Source organism: Apus apus, chromosome Z (assembly GCF_020740795.1).
Source record: "Apus apus isolate bApuApu2 chromosome Z, bApuApu2.pri.cur, whole genome shotgun sequence".
Classification (NCBI taxonomy): Eukaryota; Metazoa; Chordata; class Aves; order Apodiformes; family Apodidae; genus Apus; species Apus apus.
In genome coordinates, this window is record NC_067312.1 from 59,206,266 (window position 1) to 59,232,435 (window position 26,170).

Below are 26,170 nucleotides of genomic sequence, written 5' to 3' on the forward strand. Positions count from 1 at the left end.
ACAAGGTACTAACAGGACAAGCTGCAAACTTCTGCTTATTCCTTCCAGCTATATCGCTTGCTGCTGCCAGGAAGGAGTTGGGCACTGTCATGTTGGTAACCACCCTGCTGAGGCAGGTGGGATCCATTGAGCACAGGGTGGCTGGTATGTTGGCTACATTCCATGCTGCTCTGCTGGTCTGATTTCCAGTGCTCTGCAGCAGCCTGTAGCAATGGGAAGCCTCTGCCACATGGATTGGCTGAAATGGCAGTTTGCAGACTTGCCTGCATTTAGCTTCACAAGCATTTCTGGTCACTTAACTGAAGGTATAAAGATGACTCAAAGCGTCTTGGCTTCCCACCCTTCCCTAGAAACACTTCCAGTTTGTTTTGCTGAAGGGGATGGGCCAAGTCTCACTGCCTTCAAAGTTCAACTCTGTACTTTTCATCTCCTTGTTAAACTGGAATGAAGATGGAGGAAGACAAACACTTGGCAGGAATCACAAGTGCTGGCAGCTCACAACCCATGTGCCATATGCTGTACCAAACTGAAGCCTGTTAGCAGCTCTTGCTCTTTCCCAAAAAGACCCACTGTGACTGCCAAAAACACTGCCTCTCCTGGGAGTTTTAGCTGCCCAATGTCTCCAGGTTTGGAGCACGACCAATTGCCTGGCCAGCAGCAGCTGTGTTAGAGAACTGGTCAGTGGAGGCTGCTTTCCTCCTTGACGGGCAAGTCATCAGGCCCTTCAAAGAGGTGGTTTCTAATTCAAGCATAACCACCAGAGCTTTCAAGTGAGCAGTTCTGCCCCTCTCCCACCAGGAACTGCCAAGAGACAAAGGGAAGGACCTTCTTGTGATCCCTGGCTTGCCAGTCTGACTCACCCAGGTCATTGTTATTCATCATGGCATTGGAGGCACGGAGCCGGGGACCTTGCTGAGTGAAGTGGTACCCAAACTTCAGCAAGGTGGTGTTTTTTTCCAACATGTTTGCAATTTCCATTTCCACTTTGTTGCCCAAGGGCTGGCTCTTTTGAAAACAGAAAACAGGAAAGCAAGCTGGTCAGGTTAGAGGGTGACTCAGAAAGAACACTGATCTGCCATCTCCATCCCTTCTCTCCTTCTTTGGACCTGTTCGTCCATTTGGCATTTCTGACTCAGAGATGGTGAAACAAACTGCTGGCCTATTCCTGGTACAAACAAGTGGCTCCTTCCTGATACAACCTAGTGGCTCTAACTCCTCCAGCAGATGTTCCCACAAGTCCTTGTGCCCAAAGACTCAGCTGCTTTCACTATTACACCTTTCTGGGGGAGCTAAGCTTGCCACAGCATCTGTACCGCTGCACACTCTGGACCTCTCCTTCTCTTTCCTTTACATGGTAGTAAATTTTCAACTTAACTACAGAGACATTAAGTTCCCACAAAAGCTTGGAGCAAGGTGTGATACGGGACAGGTGCATCACTGCTCTCCAGGGCAGCACCACAACACAGGGAGCTGTTTGCACTGCCACAGCCTCTGTTAAGTACTGTAGGTAGTAGCAGATACTGCTTAGGAACTGCAACAGAAACAAGGGGCTGAGACCTCTCCAAAACAACCTGGCAGTGGGCTACCACCCTCCAGCTTGACCAGCTACTCCGTTTCCCACAGCCAGGACACACTCACTTGATTAGGGCCCTGGCTCACACGTGCTTTACCTGGTTGTCGATGCGCAGCTCTACCAGTGAGGTGTTGCCCTGGAGCGCTTCAACAACTGCCAGGATCCCTGATCCAGAAATGAAGTTTGATTCCACATTCAGGATCTTCAGTGTATTATTGACTTTCAGCATTTCAGCCAGCGCCTGCGGGAAGAGGTGGGTGGGAAAGAGGTGGCAGTCAGCCAGGCAGGGGCAGAGCACCCCAGAGCAGCAGGGGTAGAGCACCCGAGAGCAGCAGGGGTTCAGCTCCCCTCACCTCTGGAGGACACTGGGAAGGCTCCCAGAGCCGAGCAGTTTCACTGACACCAGACAGGAGGGCTCTGTGCAGGGGGAGGGGGCTTCCCCCTGTTGCAGGGGGATTCTTGAATGTAAGCATGCTGGAGGCCACAGAAAAACCTTGTATGGAGAAACCCTTAGGGCCACCCCAAAAGATGACAATCCACACCTGTGGCTGCCCTGCGGCAGCTTCATCTCTCCCCTTGCTAAAGCCAGCATCCAGCATGGTGATGGCAGGGATGCTAGCACTGCCTCCTGCCAGATCAGCTCCCTGCCTGCACTGCTCCTCCTTGCACAGGACTGAGATGTTTCCCTTTACAGCAGGCAGACACAAGCCTACCTTGAAAAACAAGGGATTCTCCACATCCAATACATCCTCCCAAGTGGCATCACAACCATATTAATCACTTTGGCTTCCCTCAGCTGATAAGACCAGAAGTGGGCTGGCATGTCCCCAACCCCCTCGACCTGATCTGATAACCTCATTTCATAAGCTGCACTGGAGGAGCTGTCTATGTCATGAAACATAAGAACCAGAAGTTGATGCTCAAGTGGCAGAGCTGACCTGTGCACAACTCACACAGCACTTGGCTCCCCAGCTCCCTTAGCCCTGTGCAGTGCCCCATGGGCCCTCAAAAATCACCAGTGCTGCCTGCAGAGGCTGCTTTCCCAGTCCAGAGGACCTGAAATAACGTGAGAGCTGTACTCATCCTCCAAAAAGCAGTGCTTTTCTAACAGGAAACCAGTGTGCACGTGTGCATGGAGGTAGGTAGGGATGGCCTGGGTGAAGAAAAGCAAAAACTAGGCACAGTGGTGCTGAAGGAGTGTGCAAGGATGCAGCCTGGAAGGCAGCAAAAGGGCCAGGCAGAACAACTCAGCACCTCTCTGCATCCCCACTGACAGTTAAGACCAGTCACGGCAGCCAGAAAGACCCTCTTAACCTACAGAGGACACATATAGGAAATGCAGAGTCCTGCTTCTGTACAGGATTGCACAAAGGAGTGTTTGAAAGAGGATGTGTGCAAGGGCTGGGACAGGTGAGCATGCTGCAGCATAGGCCTTCCTACCCAGAGGAACAAATGGGGGGGCTCTGATGTAGGATAAATCCAGAGAGACAAACTGCTTTTACAAAATGCCACTGGGAAGTCAGTTCTTGTCTCCCACTCCTTTTCCAGGAGATCCCTGAGGACAAATATAAGGCCAATTGGGATTAAAAGGTTGTGTGCTGAAAACCCCACAGCTGAAAAAGGAAGTGAAGGAACTCAATCCTGTCTGTCACTGGCTTTCACCTGCACTCCTGAAACTGAAGCATCTGCACCAAACAAACGCCAGAGGTACAGAACGTGCCAAACGCAGTGTGCACTGCAACAGCAGTCAGCCAGAAACTTCAAAAATACCTTGCCCAAGAACAGCTCCTGTCACAGCTTTATGGCTACAAGCTGACAGTACTTACAAAAGCAACAGGATCATTGCTCCGTGTCCCAACTATGCTGAATTTCTTCACATAGGTGTTATTTTTCAGCGCTTCCGCAAAAGCTTTTAAAGTTGGTACGGGAATATTCTGTCAAAAGTAGGAAAACCTGTGTTAGGCCATTGTCCTTGTGAGGGAATATAAAATACATTTAAATTATACTTCTTATCAAATTTCTTATCAAGGTGAAATCACCAAATGCACTGATGTAATTCAGGAAGGGGTCAATACATGTTTTTATAAGTTATCTTGCTATAACCAGCATGGCCTAATGAGTATGGCCACGTCTCCATCCCCTTTCTCACTCTGAGATAGCTCACTGCCCGGATTTGAAGCTACAATGTCTCTGCTGTTTAATTTAACTGCCCAGAAACGCAGCTACTTTAAAAAAGTAGGCATTGTGGGGATATATGTAGCTACAATCCATGAGCCTGCAAAGCACTGCTCCTGAGGTTGTTAATCCCAGCATCGAGCAACATTCATGGCATGTTCAGGAAAATTTCTACCTACAGGGTCTTATCCAGAAAGACCTGAAATTACCTCCTTATAGAACAAAGCACAGACACTTTGATTGCTTTCTTTCAGGCTAATATTTGCCATGCTAGGTCTCAGCCCAGAAAAACAAATCCATGCTGCTTATTTTAATTCCAACAAAATGAGTATTTTTCACTTATTGAGCCTGTTAGATACCCTTTTCAGACACAAAAATTTTCACCTGTCTGAAATTTTAAGCAGTATCTTCAGCTTGGGCTTCTTGCCACACCATTTCGATCCCACCATGTGGGATCATCTACAGCCCCAGTCAAAGCCATCAGCAGAGCTGTAACAGAGAGCCCAGCAGCTTACCCTCTCCACTGCCACTCCCCAGTTCTCCAAACTATGTCCCAGAGTCTTCAGTCCAACACACAAAAAAAGTGCCTGCCTGCCAAAGCTTTAGCCTGCTGTCCTCAAAGGATACTTGAGGCCACTAGACAGAACCAAATACATGAAACTAAAAATCTTTTCATTATAGGAAGGTGCAGCTGGCATGCCACAAATGTTTTTAATGTGCATGTGTAGTAATCCATGCTTGCTGTTTGAATATGTCATCATTCAACAGACCCCCTGGAGGGAGGGCCCTGGAGTCAGGGAGACACATAGCAACTGTATTTTTTAGTATGTTTATGTGCATCAGAGGCAACATAAGAAGTGGCACTGTGTCCTGATTTGCTTTCTACAAGAAGTAAAGGAGTCCCACAGAAGAGATGGCTGGGAGATGGACAGGGCTACCTGCAAGAAGGGAGATTACTTCATATTTTCATGGCAAATGTCAGGCTTATGAAGCCTTCTTCCTCCCACTATTTTACCTTGCATGAACAGCCCCTCCACCAAATGTGCGTGACTAAACCACTAAAGCAATCTAGAACACCTTTAACCAGACAGGCTTTAACCAGACCAGACAGATCTCCCAAACTACCCTCAACACAGCTCTGCTCTTCCAGGCATCTGCAGGACTCCTCCTGCTACCACAGCAGGTACCACTGTTGTCCCACACAGGTAACAATCCCCGTTGGCCAGAACAGAAATGGGAAGCACTGGTGTTTCTTGCCTGGCTACACACAGTGTTATGGTACCACTCTGTGCAGCAAAACAGACTTGGTCTCTGCCTTCTGTGTGTCAAATGCATGGTCTTGTTAACAAGAGAGGAGAGTAGAAAGGAGCAAATACCATAATATTGTTAAGGTTGACTTCCTCAAGGTCAGGATCATTGGTTTGTATTCGTTTCAGAGTTTCCTCCACATCTGTTGAGTTTGGTTCCTCATCAGGAACTGGTTTGTACTGTGTAGGCTTAATCACACCTGCAAGTGAAAAACAAGATACATGAAAACAAAAGCACCCTGACCAGTATCATGTTCTCTTTGGGTGTGTTTCTCTTCCAGAAGCAGTGCTGGGAGAGGGCAGCGTGACCTGACAGACACAGGATGAGAGACCCAGCAGCACTCGGCAGCTCCACCTGCGCTCAGGTGCATGTGGAAAGGCTGCCCAGCCAGCACAGAACAGCTGGTGCCTGCTGCTCTGTGCTCTCAGGGTCATGCATTGGGTGGTGGAGGGCACGCTGCCTGCCTGGGGCTGCTCCCTGAGATGCCATTGCTCCCAGATGGTGCCAGGGCAGCAGCTGAGGCTGCACTGGATCTGACCAGGCAAGGATTCACCAGAGACCGCCCCTGCAATCACAGGCTTCTCCAACAGTCATGGCTTGAACCTTCAGCCTAAAAAGTAATTCCCACTTTGCCTCTGTTAGCAGCTTCAAAGCCAAATGGAGCAGCCTGCTAACACTTCAAATCACTTACTATTGAGCCCTTCTTTGTTCACAATGGTGCTGCTCCCCAGTGCCTCATAGTACTGCTGGTTACTCATCAAGGTGTGCATGCCAAGGATGGCTAGAAAAAAAGGAGAACATGACTTGAGGTATTGCAGTCTCCAAAGCTAGGAAAAGACACATATATGCCATCCTGTCTGGGATGGGGGTCTATAGTGCATTCATTACCTTTCCCTGAGCAAGCACAGAGCAACACACAAAGGTGGGACTAACCCCCTCGGCTGACACAAATATGCAACAGCACTCTGATGTGCTCCCCTCTTTGTGCCCATATTGTATGATCCACAGCAGAAGAGGAACTTCACCTAGCAGACAGGCAACAGCCAAACAGAAAAGGCTTCCCAGTAGCTGATCTGATTCTGCGTCACACAAAAATAGCGAGGCGAAGACAATAAAACACACAAAAAGCACCACTGATAAGTTTTCACCTAAAGGGTCCAGTCCAGCAGGAGCCTGCACACCCTCATCTCTCTTACTCACCTGGGCATATGCCACACAGTGCACCAGTCCAGTTTTTGAGATGAACTGTGCCTCACACAGAACCAAACTGAGCCCCTCAAGCAGCAACGTATGACGTCTCTGTGGTCTGAAATGTGGCAATGCACATCATGTGCTTACAGGGTGGTGATGGGCTTTTAACTGATCTTTGTATGCTTAGAAGTTGACATTGTGAGAAGCTAAAGCTCTGCTGGCTCAGCTGAAATGCAGAAAGTGATGGTATGAACACAATTCTAAGAGCGTAAGAGTCCGAAAGACAAACTTCTGCCAATTTGCAAGGCTCATGACTGCAAAACCAATATTCAAATGCACACTAAAACAAGCCCAGGGGAAACTGCTGACATTCTTGCCAGCTGCAAATAAGCAGTGGGAAGCCAATGGCTTACAAACATTGAGGCAAAAGTTCTGTTTATAAAAATAACCCTGCAAGTCACAGGAAGTTCATCTCAGACAATAACCTGGTTGTCTAATCAACACCTTTTTTTTTAAAAAAAACAACAACTATATGACTTTCTAAAGAAAAACATAGACATGTGAATACTTGTTACAAAGAGACAAATCTTGACTTCTGGATGGGCACAGTGGTTAAAATACACAAAGGACAAATCTCTCCCTGAAATGCAAGCATGCCACCACAAAGGCACTTTGCTTTCCCCATGAGCTGCTCTCTTTATGCTTGTTTGGCACCAGTTCACCACCATTTGCTCGGTGCTTTGGCCAAGAGGGGCTGGGAGCTGAAGAAAAGACTATCTCTGAGGCCCATCACAAGAATGGCATCTGTTATGGTGACAGCTCACCATGCCTGCAGGTCTTGGTTGCACAGGCAGGACAACTTGCAGCAAAGGGCATCAGTGAACACCACCATCCACGTGCCCACACCCTCCCAGCACATCCTAGCTGGATTGCACAGGGCATAGCATCCTCTGCCTGAAAGTCTGAGTGAAGTTGGGCACTTTGAGTTTGTTTGTTTGTATTTCAGCGAGCCCTTTTATCTCACTGCTGAGGTTTTCAGCAGTGAGACAGAGTTTGGAAAAGTAATTTGCAAGCTCAGCATTTTGGGGACACACGTACATCCCAAACACAGCTTACTCTGACAACTAAATCTCTCCACTAGTCAGGACTGTGAATATCCAGACTGCAGACAGAGGGAAGCATCTGCTGCTGTGACCATGTAGGGATTTTGGGGACTAGAGTTTGTGCTGGTAGACAAGAGGAACCCACTGTTTGTAAGTCCTGGTGCTTACTGTGTATTATCCAAAGGAGCTCAAGCAGAACAAAGGCCTCCCATTTCTGCCTCCCTCAGCTGATCAGAGGCATGGGAGCCTTTCCAGGACTCGATGGGAGAATCCACAAGAACTATCCTACCGGCCTTGCTAAGGAAGGGTTCCAATACACCAGGGCTGACAACAAGACCTGCTAAACAGGCAGCAACTGTTTCACAGCCTTAGCAAATTTGCAAAAGCAACACTGTCACTGTCAATACTGAGACTTCAACACAGCCTTTATCACATCAGTTCTCCTGCTGCCACTTCAAGTGCATTCTCCCAGCAATTGCTTATCAAGTTGCCTCAAACAGCATTTCTTTGCAAAAATAATTGATGCCCAGATTTGGAGCTTAGAAAAGCAGATTTTGTAGGGTAGGGCTTCATAGAAGTCTAGAAGTACCATTAAAAAGCAAAAGCCAGAGATGCAATGCTTGGCCAGGGTACATATGTTGGAAACCTTAATGCAGAAACACATTTCTAAGCCAGACTATAATGTTACTATGTAGATGATGTCTAGTGGTTATTCTACAGGCTACCTTGCAGACTCCTGTCAAGGAGTGCCCTGCTAGGGAGTACCTTAGTCTGAAGTAGACAGAACTGAAAGCAGCAGCCAGTAGCACTGAAATATTCATTGCCTACTAGACCAGCAGGGGACATGTGAGCTTGGTAAAGCACCAAGGGGGTGTTTGCCCAAGGCACATCCTATGCCATTCACACAGCTAGGCTGACACTACTCACTTCAGCAAGGTACCAATATTGTAACCTCTAAAGCAGCAGGGCAAGGAGGCTTGTATGGGGTCACCTCCACTCAGACAACACCGCCCGAAAAGCAGCAAGGGGACACTGCTTGACCTCACCGAGCAGGCAGCACAAACCCCTTGGGCAGGGGCCACACCTGCCCTCCCTGGTTTGCACGGGGCATGTTCAGCCTGGTGAAGAGCAAGCTGCCAGGACTCCAACTGCACCTGCAGCTGCTCTGTCCCTCTCTCCAGCTTGCTGTACATTCCAACCTGCTCTTCATCGTTGTGAAGTACCCCAATGCTTTAATGCTGGATTTCACCATGCTGAGCTAACACTCACAAAACTGACCAACTGCACAAATTGCTAAAAAATTGCTAAAAATTGTTTTAAAATGTGTTGGAAAAGCTCTTTAACAAACAGCTGCCCTCAGCATCTGTTGAAAGACTGCTCTAACCTCATGGCTCCTTTAGTAAGTTGCACAAGAAATCCACGTTCTCACTGGGTCTGTTTGATTGTTTCCTAGAGGTATGGCTTGAAGAGATCTGTGCTCCTGAAGGTGAAAGGCTGCAGTTTGCAAGACTCAGTGGCAGAGACAGGAGATGAGAACAAAGAGCATGTTGTTCCCTTGATAAATCCTTCTTTTCCCCCCTCAGCTTTGGTCCATGCTCCTCATTAAATAACATGGGCTGATAGTAACTTTAACTTTTTTTTTTAACAAAGAAAGAAATCCTGTCAAAACTGACAGCATTCAGATAAACAGCAAAAGGCTCAATAGCTCATTTCCCACAAAAGAGCAAACAAAATGAAACTAGTACCACCAATTCATGAGGAACTATTTTACCAGCAATGTCACAGAGCTCTGCATCAGAGGCATTAGCAAGGGCTTCCTCCAGTTCTGGCTCCAGAGTCACACTTTCCAAAACAGGATCCATCGGCTTCTGCTTGGGGATCCAAGCTTTTCCTATAAATGCAAAGTGAGGTCACTGTCAGTATAGCTATAGCACCTGTTTCACAACTAGCCATGCAGCTGCATTTCCATGGGATGAGATTTGCACAGTGAAAAGGACAAAGGGGACACGAGGACCAAGAGAAAAATCAGAGGAGACACTGAATCCCTTCCCATTAGCCAGGAGGCAGAGTCCAGGAGCTGGACTCTCACCAATGTAGAGGGCTGCATCTACAAAACCCCAACAGTATATTTGTACAGGATGATGACTGTCCAATGCACAGTGCTCAGAAAGCCACGCAGAGCCTGACCATGCAGGACGTGCTTCTTTGAAGGCTGCAGAAAAGGGATGGAGACTTGCCAGCACTCACATGGACCGAGAGGCCAGTGGCCTGGATCCAGCACTGCGCAGGATCACTTCTGCCTCCAAGACAGCTCCCACTGCTAACTCTGCTGGCACAGCAGATGGCATGTTAGTCAAACGAGAGTGGAAAGGAGGTGGTGGAGGGGGTCTGGCAGTGGGCAGGGAGAGCAATCAGTCATCCAGCACAAGGGAGGGAAGAAGAAGCAGGCTTGGGGCAGCTGGTCTGGCTCAGCACTGTTGCAGAGGGCAGTAGGGCAGGGGGAAAGACACAGAGGGCATGCCAGATGGAGACTGCCCTGCTCCATCTTCTGGGACAGCAACTGGCCAAGGAATAGGCCTTTTCCCTATGAGCCAGAGGTGCAAAGCAACAGCTCCAGCTGGCAACACAACACTGCTGCTCACTTGTGGCCTTCTCCTAACAGGAGCTACCCATGCAGACAAGGGGCTGTGCTGCAAGTGGTGCAGCTCCAGCCCAGCTCTGAATGCTGAGGGCTCCCCACATTCCCCCCTCTCCCTTATCCAGGGTGACCACTGGGCAAGACACAACCCTTTCCGTGCAGGAGCTGGCTGTATCCCAGGGAGCCACTGGGCAGCAGACAGGACTCAGGGCTGCTGCCAGTTCCTCATGGCTCCCACTGCCCATGGGAGCTCTGCTGCCAGGCAGAGCTCCTCGCAGAGGCTGCAGGGGTCAGGTCAACCACTTCACAACGAGGCATCTACATGTGACTGCCTGCCACCAAAGAAAAGAGAGAGGCTCATGGTGCTTTAACATACCATGACAGTGGGCGGCCTGCTGGGTCAACCCAGTGCTGCCAGGGATGGGAGAGAGGAGGGATCCCAGAGCATTTTGGAGCAATCCCCTCCCTTGAAATAGTCCAGAATCACTGCAGAGAGATAGTGAGGGCAAAGCTCTTGGCCTGGAATGCCAGCCAGGACTATTTTTGTCCCCCTCTGAAACCAGAGTCAGCAGCACCGAAGGGGAGAAACAAAGATCCTGCTGCTCAGGGATGTGCCGAGGCAGAAGCAGCTAAATTTAGCCACAAGGAAGAAGCAACTGTGCTGCAGGCTTCCCGGTATGAAATGGAGGCTGGTATAAACAGCCCTGTGCAAAACAGCCCATCTCCTGCCTGGTGAAGAGGGCAGGAATCTGCCCCTGGGACACAGCTGCTCCAGCAAAAATAGGCAAAGTGTCACGTGTGCCTGCATGGCCGGGCAACTCCTGGGTAGGCTGCAGTCTGGGCAGGGTTGGGCCTGGCATGGAGACCCAGAGCCACCGTCCCACCGGACACTCGGCTCGGCGCACTGTGCACACCACCCGGTCACTTCTGCAGGGAACAAAAGCAACAGGGCAAACCTAATTCTGCTGTCACACAGTAACTCCTTTTGACATCTCAGTGTCATCGAAACGTCTGGCATTAAATTTCAGGAAGTTTCATATCTCAGTCATGCTTTATTAAGAGTTTGAGCTTTAAATTAAATGGTGCATGCAAACACAGCATTATGTATATAATACAGCACATACACACACACCCGCTCCTACCCTGTCCAGTATTATGGCCAGGGAGAGCACTTCCCATGGCCAACTAGTAAATCACCCTCCAAACTGCAAACGAGATTATTTACTTCCAGCTCTGCCACAACTGTATGTAATTTACCATCCCCAGCTCACAGCCAATGTAAGTACTGTCCTCACTCAACAGCATGTTGTAAGTTAAAATATGTTTACTGTGTTTGAGATCACACCAGACTGAAAAGTGACATGAACAGGCAAGGAGCTGTGGATGCAAAATGTCTGCAATGCTTCCCTCTGCTGTGGGTCATGGATGGCTACTGCCTGTGGGACAGCCCAGAGGGAGCCAGTGCTGGGACAGCATAAGCTTGAGGCTGATAAATCGCTCTTCCCAATAGCACTCAATTTACTCTTTTCATCTAGTTCTTTCAAGGAGAACTCAATTTTTGCTAAAAATATCACATTAGGTTTAGTTAAACTGACAGATTTAACACAAGCTCTTTCTCAAAGAGGCATGTGGATCAGGAAGAAGGCAGCTTGAGAAACACCTCACTTGGGGAACATGCTCATGTGTCCATGTTTTCATGCACTATTTTTTTATGTGGAGCAACCAGTAGCATGAACAGCTTATAACCACATCTTCTGCTGCAGGGGGACCATGGTACAGAAGGAGACAAAACAGCAGAAATTGTTGAGAAGCTTCTGAAACTAAGAAGCAAGGACTGAACCATGTGAGACAATGTTCAGAGTGTTAATGGGAACAGGAAAGTCCTTTGGATAATGGGACATAGACCAGAACTGGAAAAGATATTGGAAGAAAAGAGAAGTGGCAGAGGAAACCCCTTGCTCAGAGGTCCCAGGGCCATGCAGAGCAGGGAAGCAGCAGCTGCCACAGGGTACAGTGCAGGAAGACAGGAACATGTAAGCTGCAGGAGACTAGGAAATGAGGCTGGGTTTGTCCAGAGATGCTGAAGGCTACATGGGAACTGTAGGGATCATCCCATCTGAGAGCAGCTGTGGAGTTTTTCTATACCAAGATGTTTGGTATGTAGGGATAGAACATGAAAGGCAATGGTGGAACAGACAGCGTGGGTTGCAGAGCTCACAGGAGGACTAGGCAGAGGAAAAACAAGACAGGATAGAAAATTATGTCTTCTCAAGAGCTGCAGTGAGAGGGGACAAAAAGAGGCTGCACAGTGGTACAGCCTTTGCCCATCACTTAAAACTCTCCAGATGGTGCCCAAACCAGCAAGTGCATGGACCTTCTGGGCACTTCCCAGTTTATTAGCTAGGCCAGGCAGGGTCTAAACAGCAGAGAGAGCAGATCCACCACCCCCGTGGTGTCAAAATGAAGTTGTGGTCAGCAACAAAGGTCAGACACAACCCTTCTGCTGTGCGCCCACTGTGCCTTCATTGTGATGCACTAAGTGTGGTACAAAGCATGACTATACCTCTTTTTTCACCCGTGAAAGGAACCAAGTCTTCTCTGTCTTTAATGTCCTTTGCCTGCTTTTCTAGGTGAGCCATGAGTTCCTCCCTTTTGAATGGGCCAGTTGGTGGCTTTTGCGTCTGATCCCGCTGCCTGAGCCCCGCTGGCAGCAAGGCATTCTAGGCATGGAGGGGAGAAACACAGGTTATCTCTCTGCAGGCCACAACCCCCATCCATCAGATGCTTTCCCCTCTCCACTTTCCTGATCGCACTGCCTTTCTTCCACATTGCTGGACAATCTGCTTCTCCTTTTGTCAAAGGTTAACTCCATCCAACCTCACTGATTTCCACATCATCTGTGATCCTCCTCCCCCCTCAAATTTTAAATGCTAGCTTCACTACAACATCTCCATGCTGCCAAGTAGATGTTTCTCTACAATAGCAGCTCCTGCTCTTCCTCTGAGGGCTTTCAGTCGTCACCCCCTGCTCCCCTCAGCCTTCTCCCCTACCCTCACCACAAACTCAACCAATTTTCTCCTCCCTATATGTGTCTGTCTGAGTGCTTACACATCCCACATGTCTCTGCAAGAACAAGTTCAGGGAAATGCCATGGTCTTTCACAGAGCAGACCAAAGAGCCATGGAGGTCTCTTCTGCCTCTCATGAGATATTGCAAAACTACAGGCAGGGTCTTGCAGAGAAGGTCACTCTATTGCAGAAGAAAACCCTTGCAAACTTCAACCCTTTTTCCAAGTGCCTCCTTGGCATTGAGTCACATTAGCCACCATGGGAAATTGCTTTGTGCGTGACAGACACGGCACATAAGCACCTGCTTATATATAAATATAGAACCGCCTTAATGCACTAAGACTATTCCCAGATTTGACACTAAGCATGTTCTTTAAAGCTTTGCTGGACAGAAGTCAACATTTGCGTTTTAAGACATGCAAGGTGATTTTGAACAACATGCTAATTTTTCCAAAAGTAATTGATTAGAATTTAAAGCTGTATCAGTGAAAAGCCTGGGAAGGAAAATTATTAATAGGAAGCAATTGGACTCTGGCAGCCTTGTAGGACAACAGAGGAGAACTGTGCTAATGCATAAGGAGGGAGGCATAAGAAATTGCTTGCTTCCTCAGGCCTCATGCTGTGAAGCAACCATCCAATTTTCATGCTTTGACTCCTGTTCACAGACTGCACCTGTACTGAGAGATGTTTGCAATTATTTTACCTTTCTGCCTCTTTCACAGAACTGTGTCTTCTGAGGCAGCTGTCACCAGCTCATCAACTCATGTGATTAATCCCAGGAGCTGGCCTGCCACCTCAATTATTTTCCTGTGTTGCAATTAAAAACACTGATGATGCAACCTACACTGCCCATCACTTCCCCCAGAAACACTAAGTGCATGTTGCAGGAACAATTTCTCACTTGGCAGTGCCCAGCCTCATGCTCCAACGTTGCTGTAACCCAGAGGCCTGCCAGTTGGCTCTGCACATCCCCTGCCAGGGCCACCAGACAGCCTTGCCTCCAATACACTTTCACTGCTTGGCACCAGCAGGGCCTGTGTTTGCACATGCACAGCTGCTCCTGATGCTGGGAGGTGGCTAAAAACTAATAGTCTCCTTTTGCAAAACTCTGGCATTTGGATTTTTGCCTAAATGGAGAAAAACACAGATCATTTTAAGTTTGCTATGAAAAAAAACCCCTATCAACCTACAAAACCCAAAACATCCTCTCCAAGGCAGCCTGATCAGAAGCAAAGATTCAGTTTCTGCAGGTTTACTGCCCTGCACCAGCACTGGCTCACACCGATCCTGCAAATTACAGTGCTCATCACCCTACAGCAAGCACTCTGTGGGGCAAGGGCAGGGGAATATCACAAAAGCAAAGACCCCACATGTAGCCTGTGCTTGTGATGGCAAAACTGGTGCTGTTCACCTGCAGCCAGTCTCTTCCATCTTTGCACCGAGTACAGGCTCTGCAAAGGATCCCACTAAACACAGATGATTAATGCAGCCCCATTCCCCCAACACTAATGAGATTTATCACCTAGCAAATCCCGTGTAGAAATTACTTACATCAGGATCCAGCTCTTCCAGTTCATTCTCTAACTTCCTGAGCTCCTCCTCCGTCAGAGCTCCAAGGATCTTGTCTTCATCCAGGTCTCGGTATTTTTCTAGCTCCTTTCTGTAAGACATCTTAGAGGAGTCTTGTGAATCTCACTTCTATGCTGAAACAGGACCTGAAATGAAAGCAAGAAGCATTACACTGAACACATGAAACATGACACTGTAGCCTGGCTGGTCGGGGAATGCTGAACACCACAGAGTTGCGGAAGATTTATGCTTGGAGCATGGCTGACTTCAAAGCCAGGTCAGATTGCACAGGGCCCCACATCCACATCCTACATGCGAGTAGTGGCCCACGGTCACAAGAGTCACACAACTTCAGGTAGCACATTGCTCCATCGTGGGCTTACAGGAACGGCAATACTAAGGAAGTATTTTGTTCTGGCTAGAGAAGCCTTTCCCCAAGCAATGCTAGGTGTTGACCAAGTGTCGTAAGCACTTATTTCCTTGAAGGCAAATAAACTACAAATTGTAAAGTCTGCAGCTCTCATGCCCTTACAAGCCCCCAGTGACACCTCCCTGCACATGCCACCCTGGATAATGTCGTCAACAGGCAGGAAAACAGATTTGTAGCATCACTGAGTACCTCTGAGCCCTGAAAACCTTCACCAGACTACAGTGCCTGGCACTCCTTCCCATGTTTTAAAGCCACAAGAAGATCAGGAAGTATTATCCACTCGTGTTCAGGAGGCTGGCAGTTAACTGTATTGTTTAGTGACCCACCTTCCCAGAGACAACATGTGTCTGCACTTTTGAAAGCTAAGCAGCTGACCTGAGTGTTAGTGCACATCTAAACCAACCCTCCAAGTACAGAAGTGGGAGTAACATACTAAATGACCTATTCGGATAATCCCTGCTGACCCAGGGGTTTGTCCTGTGTGTCCTAATATAAAATGCCACATGCAGTCACACACACGTAACTGGACCTCTGCCAGCTCTAAAAGACTGTAGTAGACTTCTACAAAGCTCAACTTGTCTAAAATATGCTTAAAAATTAAGCATACTTGAGTTATAAATACATATAATGAGTTAAAAATACACTCACTACAATAGCGTAACTAATTCTGCTTTTTTGCTGGAAGATTCCTTCTGTTCCACAGCGTGGTCTGTATACTTACATTTTTGGGCTCAGTTTTTGCAGAGAATATTGAACTCTAGATTACTTAAAATTACTTTTTCTGCAGTTTAAAAAAAGTTTTGCTATTATCACGAGTAACATTTACATTAAAATAACAGCAGGTCCTGTGCATTCTTCATGGAGCCAAACATCCTTTGAGTTTCTACAAATGGTGTCTTTTCAGCTTCTGCAGAGCGTCAGAGCCATGCCCCGAGTCACACCTCCCCAGCTTTGCCTGTCCTCTCAAGGCAGATCGTGCTCTTACAATTGCTCTTGATTATCAGAGAAGTTTCTTTATACAACTTACAACACAGCTGCTGCTCCAGATAGGAAAATTATCTTTAGCTTGGTCACAAAAGGGCACATTAAGGCACACATGGCTTGACAACAAGCCCTTAAATTTAGAGCCGTCATCTGGTCAGACCTTTGGTTTCCCACTGGTGTGATGGCAATTCCTGCATCACTCACATTCCTGCCACTCGCCACTCAGAAAGCGGAGGGCCAGGACATGGTGCCTCTTTGATGGGAGGAGGAGCAGCCCTCCAGGCTCCCACAGCAAGAAGCAGGGGGTGAAAAACAGGTTTTTGTCAGGCTGGTTTGCTCGGTGGGGTGATAGCCTAGGGGCAGCAGCGTGGAGGAGGAAGCACGGACTGTGGGGCTCAGTATGTTTGGACAAGAAAGGCAGTGGTGCTTCCCTGGTCCCCTGCAGCAGTCAGGGCTCCTTCAGCACCAGAGCAATCGTGCAGAGGTCAGGCTAGGAGACACCTCCAGCAGCTCAGCCCAGTCAAAGCTGCCCTTCTGCTCAGCACAGAGAAAAAGCAGAGTCTTTATCACCGATTAACATTATCCAATGTCAATTACCCATTAACAAATGCTTTTCATTACAGCAACTATTATTACTCTGATGCCAGAGATTCCAGAAAAGCAGCCTGGACCTGGACCTGGAGATGTGCTGAACCACTGTGACCTTAGAGCGAAGTGCATGAAACATGACTATTTCATATTAAATTTTTAGTTTTGACTATCCTGCTGTGGAAGGAGCTGGAGCTAAGAGCAGGCAGAAGGGCAAAGGATAACTCACCTCAGGTTGCTAAATTCCCTGCAATGGCTTAAAATACCACACCTGCCATGCACGTGGCAGTCTCCATCCTGGCTGCAGGGGGAAAGTTACTCCTGGAGGCAGCCACAGCCCTTCCTAACAACCAGGGCAGGCTGCAATGGGTGACTGGGCTGGGAACAGAGTGCAGCCTTTGCAGGGCTGACCTTGTCACCTGCTGTCAGAAGGACAGAGACTGTCAGCACCAGGAGGTGAAAGGCTGGACAGACATCAGATGTCAGGGCACACCGGCAACGCTTCTGGAAAATGCCCCAGGTTTCAAAGCATTGGGGTAGAGGTAAGAAGCTGGGGCTGCATATAGCAAAGATCCTGAGGGTTGAGGACAGGTGCACAGCCTGCTGAAACATGGCTGAAATCCCCAGGAGAAGATACTAGGTTGCTGAGCTGACGGGACAGTGGCCTCACAGCCCTGCTGGTGCCACCGGCCAGTGACACGGCTGGCGCGGCTCCCACGGGGAGCAGCGTGTCGGGAGCACCACCCGTGCCTGCAGCAGCAGGACATTTTGTCCTGCTCCTCTGCCTTGCGCTGCGCGGGTTCAGCATCACATCCTCCTGCACAGCCTCCAGGGCCTGGCCGTTCACTGGCTCTCACTTATCTCCACAGCCCAGGGCTCTTCTACCCTATCATACTAACGAGTGTTGGGAGAAACAGCACATAGCCCACCTGCTGTAAATGGCAAGAGGGCTTTGTGCTGCCAAAAATAAGAAAGAAGCTAATTCTGCCTGAGCATAATCGTTTTCATTTTTACAACATGCTGAAACACCTACCACCACAAACAGCCCTCCCTGATCCATGCTACAGTTCAAGCATGGTTTAAACCCAGGTCTGCCCCACACCTTAGCTCCAAAATAACAAAGCCGTCAAGAACAACTGCAATTTGACTTTCAAATTCTAAATCCACACACTTATGGACATTCAGGAAAGAATTAACCCTAATTCACTGCAAATCTGCTCCATTAAATCTATTCTCAATGCCTTCCTTAGCCAGGAAATTTAATTTCTTGCTATTTTTCATTAAACCTACCAGTACACTCATTCAATCACCAAAGGAAGCATCACCAAAACATATATATGTAATACACAGAAGCTGCACAGGACTGACACTATTACAACTTTAAGCCCTCCAAAAATTTCCATTCATATTGATTACCAAGATAGCAAGATACTAGGTCTCAGTGTCCAAAGTATTCACCAGACACAAGAAGACAGCCTGAACACGGGCACTCGGTAAGTGTGAAGAGCACATAAGTTGGCATGCATAAAGATCAATACATAGGTTCCAAGAGAAAAGTTAAATTGGATGGGAGATCAATATACACCATAGGTCATCTACAGGGAAGACTGTTCCTATCATAGAATCACCAACTGGAAAAGACCTTCAAGATCATCAAGTCCAACTGTCTGCCCTACAATCTCTAAACACTAAGCCATCTCCTGAAACACTATGTCTACCCATTTTTTTAACACCACCAGGGATTATGGTGCTTCTACCATCTCCCTGGGCAGCCTGTTCCAATGCCTCACCACTCCTTCTGGGAAGAGATTTTTCCTAATGTCTAATCTGAATCTCCCCTGGTGCAACTTGAACCCATTTCCTCTTGCCCTATTGCTGGTCACCAGGGAGAACAGGCCAACACCCACCTCACCACAACCTCATTTCAGATAGCTGTAGAGAGCAATGAGGTCTCCCATCAGCCTCCTCTTCTCCAGGCTGAACAGTCCCAGCTCCCTCAGCCTCTCCTCACAAGAGCTGTTCTCCAGACCCCTAATCAGCCTAGTTGCCCTTCTCTGCACCCTCCCCTGCACCTCCATGTCCTTCCTACACTGCAGTGCCCAGAACTGCACCCAGTGCTCAAGGTGCAAAACAAAAGCCAGCATTTGTGACCATAAGGGGGGTGGAATAGTATCTTTCTGAAGGGTCCAAAACTGCTGCACAAACAAACGTATGGTGTAGAACAAGTGAAAATGAAAAGCATCCCATACAAAGGAAGTCTTCTCCTTTTGCTGTTCTGCATCATACAGCCTCCCTGCAGCACTGTGCCCTTTCTGGGACACCAAAACCTGAAAGCAGCACTGACCTCAGTGCAGGGAACTGGCAGGAACCCTGGGAAGGAGGCCCAGATGGGACCACTGTGTCCACGGCAGAGAGCAGGCTTGGAGATACTGTCATGCTCCTCAGGTGGGCAAGCAGGGTGGCCAGGAGCAGGGCAGCAATGGGCTCAGGGGAGCAGCACAGGAACCACTGAGTCAGAGGATCTACAGGATCATCCCTCAATGCTCTGACAACCCCAGCAAGAAAGCAGAACTGGGTGAAGTGACGGAAGCAGCAGCAAGCAATACAAACTCAGAGAAAACACAAAAATGCTACAGAGCGAACACAGACCCTGATTGCCCCCAGATGCTGGCTGGCATGGTGTGACAGACATCTTGGGACACTGGAGCTGGGAAACTCAGCCTCTGGCTGCACAAACTCCCCTGTGCACTGCCACGCTGATGGCAGGAAATTACATAAAGCCCTTTTCTTTCCACACATGCATGGGGAGAAAGAGCAACTAACCTCAATGAAGATCAGAGCTTTTCAGTGATCAATTCTGTTACCTGTGCAAGGTGGCCCCAGTTCCAGTGCGCCCCAGCAGGCTGCAGCGGGCAGCTGCCACCTCCACAGCCGCAGCACACTAGGGAGTTGTTGCATCCTGAGCCACCAGCCACACCAAAGAGCCAGCAAAAGGCAGAGGCAGAGGGGTCTCTGTATCCTCTGCTCCCTGATGAGAGCCACAGCAGAAGAAATTAACATCTCCCCTTCTCCCCCCACCCCAGCTACCCTCAAAGCTACTGGGAAACGGTTTCAACCCATTGAAATAAGAAAGCAGACCAAGGGCTTGGTCTCTGTTTTTAAGCAGCACCAGAGGCAGGAGTTACCATTGTGAGGGACAGATTGGCTTGAGAACAGTTCCTATTTGGCTCATACAGGGTTTTAATTTGTGAATTTTTTCATAGCTTAAGTATAAACCTGTGTTCATAACTAACATTTTTACAGTATAAAAACACTAAACCAATGTCAGCCAACCCCTCTGTAGTTGCTACATTTCCTGTTTTATTTTCTTTGACATTTAGCATAACTTCAGATATAAATACCAGGGCTTTATAATGAGAAAATATACATACCTCAAGTGACCGTTTCCTATAAACTTTAGTACTTTCTGTGCTTACACTGAGATCTCAATGAATCACCCAAGTGTAAATCCAAGATGCATGCTGTGCAAATGAGAGGAGCAAGTCAGCGCTGCTAGTTTCCTAAATGAAGACTGTATTTTTATGTGACCTCTCAGTCCTCTGATAAACCTTTAGACAACTCCAACAAAACCTCATGTAGGACTCAAAACCCCATTTCTTGCCAAGCTGCAGATGGTCTGCACAGATGTAACACGGAGCAAGCCTAGGCATCTTCTTCGGCTGACAGTCTGCATGAAGGAGAGAGCAGGGACACTTGCAGGGATATCTAGAGGAAGAGGGTGTATACCAAAGGCACCCGGGGAAGGGGGAGCCATTACACATGACAGATCTAGAGCAGACACAATGGGTATACAGGGATGAAGGACATCTGTCCACCAAAAAGGGAGTATCTGCTGGTCCTGCAACTCCTGGAACAGCTTGCTAACCCTGGGCTTGCATCCCAGCACACCTCAGTGCAACAGCCTGACTCCACAGACAGTGCTAAGAAGGGACCAACAAATAAAGAGTCATATCCAGAAACAACAAAGGGAAAGATGAACACCAGCTCCTTCTGAGATTACATCTAAAAACCCGAGTCCATGCAGATTCTGCAAAACCTATTAGCAGAGAAAAGCACAGGGGGAGGTGGATCCATTCCCAGTGTCATCACTCAGGTTTACACACTCAAAGTCTTGATCGCTGGGTGCCTTCTGTCACTAGTTATCCTGGTTCCAAGAGAGGCAAATGCAGGTGTGCTGGTACAGGAATGCTCTCCTCCCAGCACACTGTACAAATGACACAACTAGAGCCACCACTCCCTTCTCCAGCAGACACAACCAGAGCCCAGCAGTGGCCTTGCAGGTGACAACATGCCCCACACCTGCGTTACAGGCAGTCAGATATTGCCTAATGTCAAGTCAGCATACTCTGTTCCCACTAAACATCACGTCTCCAGCTTAAGAGAATTAAAGGAAGATAAATATCTAAAGCCAGTCTTTTCAAGGGAATGGTCTCCTGCACATTTTTTGTATATTCTTCTTTGGGTTGATCTCATTTTCTCAGCCAGAGAGGAAAGCACCTTTTTAACAAGGCCTAAATACAGACCCAGGCTGCAACATCAAGCATTGCTTCAATGTATCCCACCTTAAATGCACAAGATGTTGAAATGCCTCGTGAAAGCTACAAGAGATTTCCTATAGACTCTGCACTGGACTTACAGTCTGAGCTGCACTGTAAGCACCTAGCCAGGAGGTCCTCAGGAGTGGGTATTCCCCTCTGCTTAGCACCACAGGGACTGCAGCTGGATGCTGTATCCAGTTTGATGCCCCCCCAGTACAAGACAGGTCTTCACGATCTAAAGATACTCCAGTGCAGGGTCACCAGGGTAGGCAGGAGGCTGGGACACAGGAGATCTGAGGAAAAGCAGAAGGAATTGGACTTCTTCAGCCTGAAGAGGGGAAGGCTGCAGCAGGATAAATTGCAGTCACCCACTGCAAAGGGAAAGGATTGTTAAGAGGTGACAGAACCAGGTTTTCATCAAAAGTGCACAGGGGAAGGACAACGGGCAATTGGAACAAGTTGTGGCAAGATAAATACTAACTAGACATAAGGGGAAAAATCCTTGCTGCAAGTGTGGTGCAGCCCTTGGACAACAGAGGTGGTGAGATCTCCATCCTTGTATATTCGATGCTCAATTGGACAAGGCCTCAGGCAATCTGAGCTAGCTCTGGTGCTATTCCTGTCAGAGGAGAACACTAGATGGGGAACTTCCAGAGGTCCCTTCCCATCTAAACTTTATGTGATTTGGTCTCAGACATATGCGCAGATTTGTCCAACCGTCCAGGCTTCTCCTCTGAATGCCAGGGTGTTACACAGGACGGGAACTGGGCTCCAAAGCTGATCCCTTACATTTCATTAAAATTTGCTTTCTGTATTCAAGTTATCCAGTTGAAGCCAAGTCCTCACAGCTGTAATTCAAGTTTGAATTCTGATTCTAGTTCAACACAAAGGAGTTTAGCTGCCTTCCCCTGAAACAAACTGTTGAACCACCATGAGCTCAGACACGGCTGAAGGTCACCTTGGCTAAGCCCCTTGCTTCTGCAGCATGACAGTGAGTCACTCAGCCTCCAAGAGAACATCACAATATTTTGCTTTGCAGTTTTCTCATGCTGAGAAGCCCTTGTGCAGCTTGCAGAATAGCCATGCATCTTCATGAATGAGTCTCAATAAAACAGAGCAAAAAAGTGAGTTGATGTCCCCAACCCCTGCGCAGTGAGCAGCACCCATCAGGCCTATCTTTAACCCTTTGCCTTTCCACAGCAGAGCTGGGCAGTGCCAGCTCATCCATGCCCTGGATGTGAACAAAGAAAAGACAAGGCATTCCAGACAGTAAGAAGCTCTGTCACACTGGATGCAGGAAGCAGAGTTCAGCATGCACCCTCACTGTTCCAAGGCAAGCCAGCAATCAGCTAGAAAGACTGAGCCCAGCTCAGCCTCCCTGCAAGAGGTTCATGCCCAGTGAAATCCAACAAGGAATCTGCTGTCTCTTCAGGGAACTTCTCCAAGGAAGATCTGGATTTCCTCTGGTTTGATTAAAAACCTCACAACCAGCAGCCACTCACCTAAGACACACTGAAATTCATGTTCACTTTAGTAAAATACTTGAAAAGAAACATCTGGAAGGAGGTATTTTGGATGTATCCAAGCACACGGTGACTTCTGTTTCTCTAAATGACATGTAGGCCATGAAAAACAACAAACACTATCTTAAGTTATCATCACCACCCAGAACCCTACAACAATGAAGTTCAATATGCCATAGACAACATGTGCTGATGATGCTGCTTCATTCCCCTAAGAATTCTCATACCAGAGCCAACATTCCCAGCCTTGCATTTGATAGCTACACAGCAGAACACCTTGTTGTCCGAGATCATGCACACTCTTATGAAAAGCTCCCTGTTCTCGACCAAAGCGACCTCTTCTTTCACTCACTGGTGCTGAGGGGAGCCTTATTTTGGTTGCAGCCTCCTGGACCTTTCTCCCTCCTTACGTGCCAGGAGGTGCAGCTCACCCAGATCCTAACCTGATACTCAGGAACTGCCTGTACCTCCCGGTCCTTCTCAACACTCCTGCAGCCTGCAAGCCACATAACTCACTACCAGCTCTTACGATTGGTTTTGTTTATCAGCACCACCCAGCAAATAGCCTGGATGTTTGGTGACCAGACAGTGCCTAAGAGGGTCAAACTCTGCCAAAGCCCAAAGACAATCTATCCCAGCTGTATCTCTCCCTTTGCATATTCTTAAGACACACATTTGTAAATAGAGTTAGGTGTTCTCCTATTTGGGGTGAAGTTCTCTCATACATCAGGCATGTACTTAATTGCTTAATGAAAAGCACTGGGACACACTTGAGACACTGGTGACACCGTGCACTCAGTTCCTGCGCTGTAACTTGAACCCTTCCATTTGGATACAGCTGGCACAATCTCCTCTGAAAAGGGATCCTAGGTTTCTTGCCTGAGCTTCTGTTAGTCCTCAGAGGGACTTCCGCCTCTCTGGCACACTCTAGCCACAGAGAGCAGCTGAACCTGATGGATGTGAACACTGGAGCAGAAAGGATCCTGGCTTGTGCTAAGCAGTTCCTCGGACCCTTTGACAGGCAACGCAACATTGTGTAAAACAGAGGCCCTGACAAAAAAACATCCCAGACCATTCAAAAGCAGAAGCAGAGAAATGAGCCTATCAGGGTAGCACGTGAGTGGGGGTAGCAGCTGTGTCAAGCTGGCTGAGTGAAGGAAAGTTATCCTTGAGATAGGCAGCACCTTTCAAGCAAGGCAAATTCAAGCCAGATAAAGTATGACCATACAAAATACACCACAGGGACTCATGGAATCTTCTACCCTCGCCCTCCCGCCGTCCCCCTCTCCCCACAATTAGTGCTTCTCCTGTGCAAAAGCAGCGCAGCTTGCTGCTGATCCACTCCCTGGAGGACCTAGCAGAGCTCACAGCATTACCAAAGCAACAGCTCTGAAGAGCCACCAGCGCCCTTCGCAACTCGCCCAGCGCGGCGCAGCCCGCACCCCAGCACCTCCCGGAGCCGCCACGGGCCCGGGGCCGGCACCGGCATCAGCCCCTCCGGCTGCGGGCGGAGGGCACGGCTCCCGCGGCCCGGCAACACCCGCCGCCCGGCAACACCCGCAGCTCGGCAACACCCGCCGCCCGGCAACACCCGCAGCCCGGCAACACCCGCCGCTCGGCAACACCCGCCGCCGGCTCCACGATCCCGGCGCCGCGCTCCGGCCCCGCAGGCACGACCCCCGGCAGGCGTGCGGGCACAGACGGGTGCGGGCAGGGCCCCCAGCACCCAGCCGGCTGCCCTGCGCGCACCCAGCCGGCTGCCCTGCGCGCACCCAGCCATCTCGCCGCGGGGGCGGCCGCTACGTACGCGGAGCGGGCGCTGCCCGGTGCCGGCCCGATGCCGTGCCCAGACAGCCGGGCCCACCACCCTCTTACCGCGCCCGTCAGCCGAGCTCGGGCGGCGCGTCCTGCCCCGCCGGCTCCGCCGCTGCGGGGGGCGGGGGTCTGGCCCCTGCCCGGCCCCGTCACTCAGCGGGACCGGCCCCGCCGCCCCTCCCGGCCGGAGCAGCTGTGCCCGGCTCGGCCCCCGCCCCGGCTCTGTCCTTGCCCTCGCCCGCTGCCGGTCCGGCGGGAGGGCGAGCAGCCCGCTGCCGAGCGCCGCAACCATCGGCTCGGGGGTCCCCGGCCGCCGTCGGGCTGCGGCTGGAAAACCTCCTTCCCGCGGCAGGGAGGAGCGGTGCAAACCCGGGACTGGGGGGCCTCGGGGGGTCTCAAGGCTCGGCCAGGCCAAGTCACAGCCGTCCTGGCCTCCGGCGGGGGTTGGCCCCGCTACCAGCGCTGCTGGAGCCCTGCGGCGGCAACATGGGCACTTGCCCACAAACACTGCTGGGGTCAATGCACCTCCTAATTCCTTGTCTTATTTTACTCCTTGTCAAGTTGCCCCATGCCTCCAGAGACAGTCACCACCCAGAGCAGCTTCAAGTCTGCCATCAGCCTGGAGAGCTGCTTTGTAGCCTCATGATGTCAACAGTTTTATTAATGTTGCTGCCAAATCTCCTTTCCCCTATCTCAGCCTCCAGTCACTGTAAAGCCCCATGGATTTGTCCTATAATCTTTTTTAACAAATCCTCCACGAAGTATCAGCCCCAAGCTGCTCCTTAGCTCTGCTGTTCAGTCTCCACCAGCAGCCACAAGTCAAGAGTAGAGAAGGTCCCCACATGCATCAGAGGAGGGAAGTCCATCTGGACACTTCTCCAGTCCCACACTTTGCAGGCCTAGCCATACCTTTCACCTGGGAATGCCACCAGTCTCCATGAGTCTCCTTTTTAATTCTCCTCACAGCTTGTCATAGAGCTGTCCTGGTTGGCACTGGGGTTCTGTGTCCTACAGCGTTTGGAGAAACATCTGTAGTTAGCCTTGGAAATACTGTTCATGGCAAGGCCAAATGAAGGATACAGATTGGGATCCTGCCAAGCACTGGACTCTGTGCATGCCTCAGAGAGGCAAGCAGGATTATGGCCCAGGTCACTGGCATCATCCCAGCTGCTGGCAGGAGTGAAAAGGACATCTAGAACCACCCGATTCACCCAGTGACTGATGCACATGCCTGAATTTCTTCAGGCTGAGGAAGCCTGATGGTACCAGATCTAACTAATCTAGAAGCCAGTATCTACACTACCTGCTCATGTGTCTTTCTCATGGGTGTGCAAGCGGCAGGCAGCTCAGGAGAGGATCCACAGGCACCATCACCAATCTCCCCTACAAGCCCATGCTCGCTTTGCATTCCGAGATACACACAAACCACTGAACTCTTATACCATCTAGTTGCTGTCAGACCTAGCTTTCTGGGCACCAGTTTGTCCAAGATCAGTGCCACTGTCCCCTTAGAATGCACTCAGCCTGTCTCCATCAGGCAAGACATAAACTCAGTGTCTCAGCACATGTTTTCAGTCTAAGTATCAGTGATGCTTCTTGTCGCGAGC

General features: G+C 49.3%; 1 protein-coding gene across 2 annotated transcripts in view; it reads right to left on the minus strand.

Moving 5' to 3' along the window:
- The window catches only part of TMOD1 (tropomodulin 1), a 26,915-nt gene extending 2,199 nt beyond the window's left edge, over positions 1–24,716 (minus strand). The window contains exons 1-9 of one of the 2 annotated variants that reach the window (XM_051642585.1): positions 24,624–24,716; positions 14,608–14,771; positions 12,552–12,708; positions 9,122–9,241; positions 5,748–5,837; positions 5,125–5,255; positions 3,400–3,507; positions 1,671–1,814; positions 861–1,005 (exon numbers count right to left, since the gene is read on the minus strand). In XM_051642585.1, coding sequence (XP_051498545.1) covers positions 861–1,005; positions 1,671–1,814; positions 3,400–3,507; positions 5,125–5,255; positions 5,748–5,837; positions 9,122–9,241; positions 12,552–12,708; positions 14,608–14,727 — 1,015 coding nt within the window. In that variant the 5' untranslated portion in view covers positions 14,728–14,771; positions 24,624–24,716. Of the gene's footprint in view, positions 1–860; positions 1,006–1,670; positions 1,815–3,399; positions 3,508–5,124; positions 5,256–5,747; positions 5,838–9,121; positions 9,242–12,551; positions 12,709–14,607; positions 14,772–24,555; positions 24,575–24,623 lie in introns of those variants that run through there. The other variant, XM_051642587.1, reaches the window with a different exon arrangement.
- Positions 24,717–26,170: the final 1,454 nt, after the last annotated feature.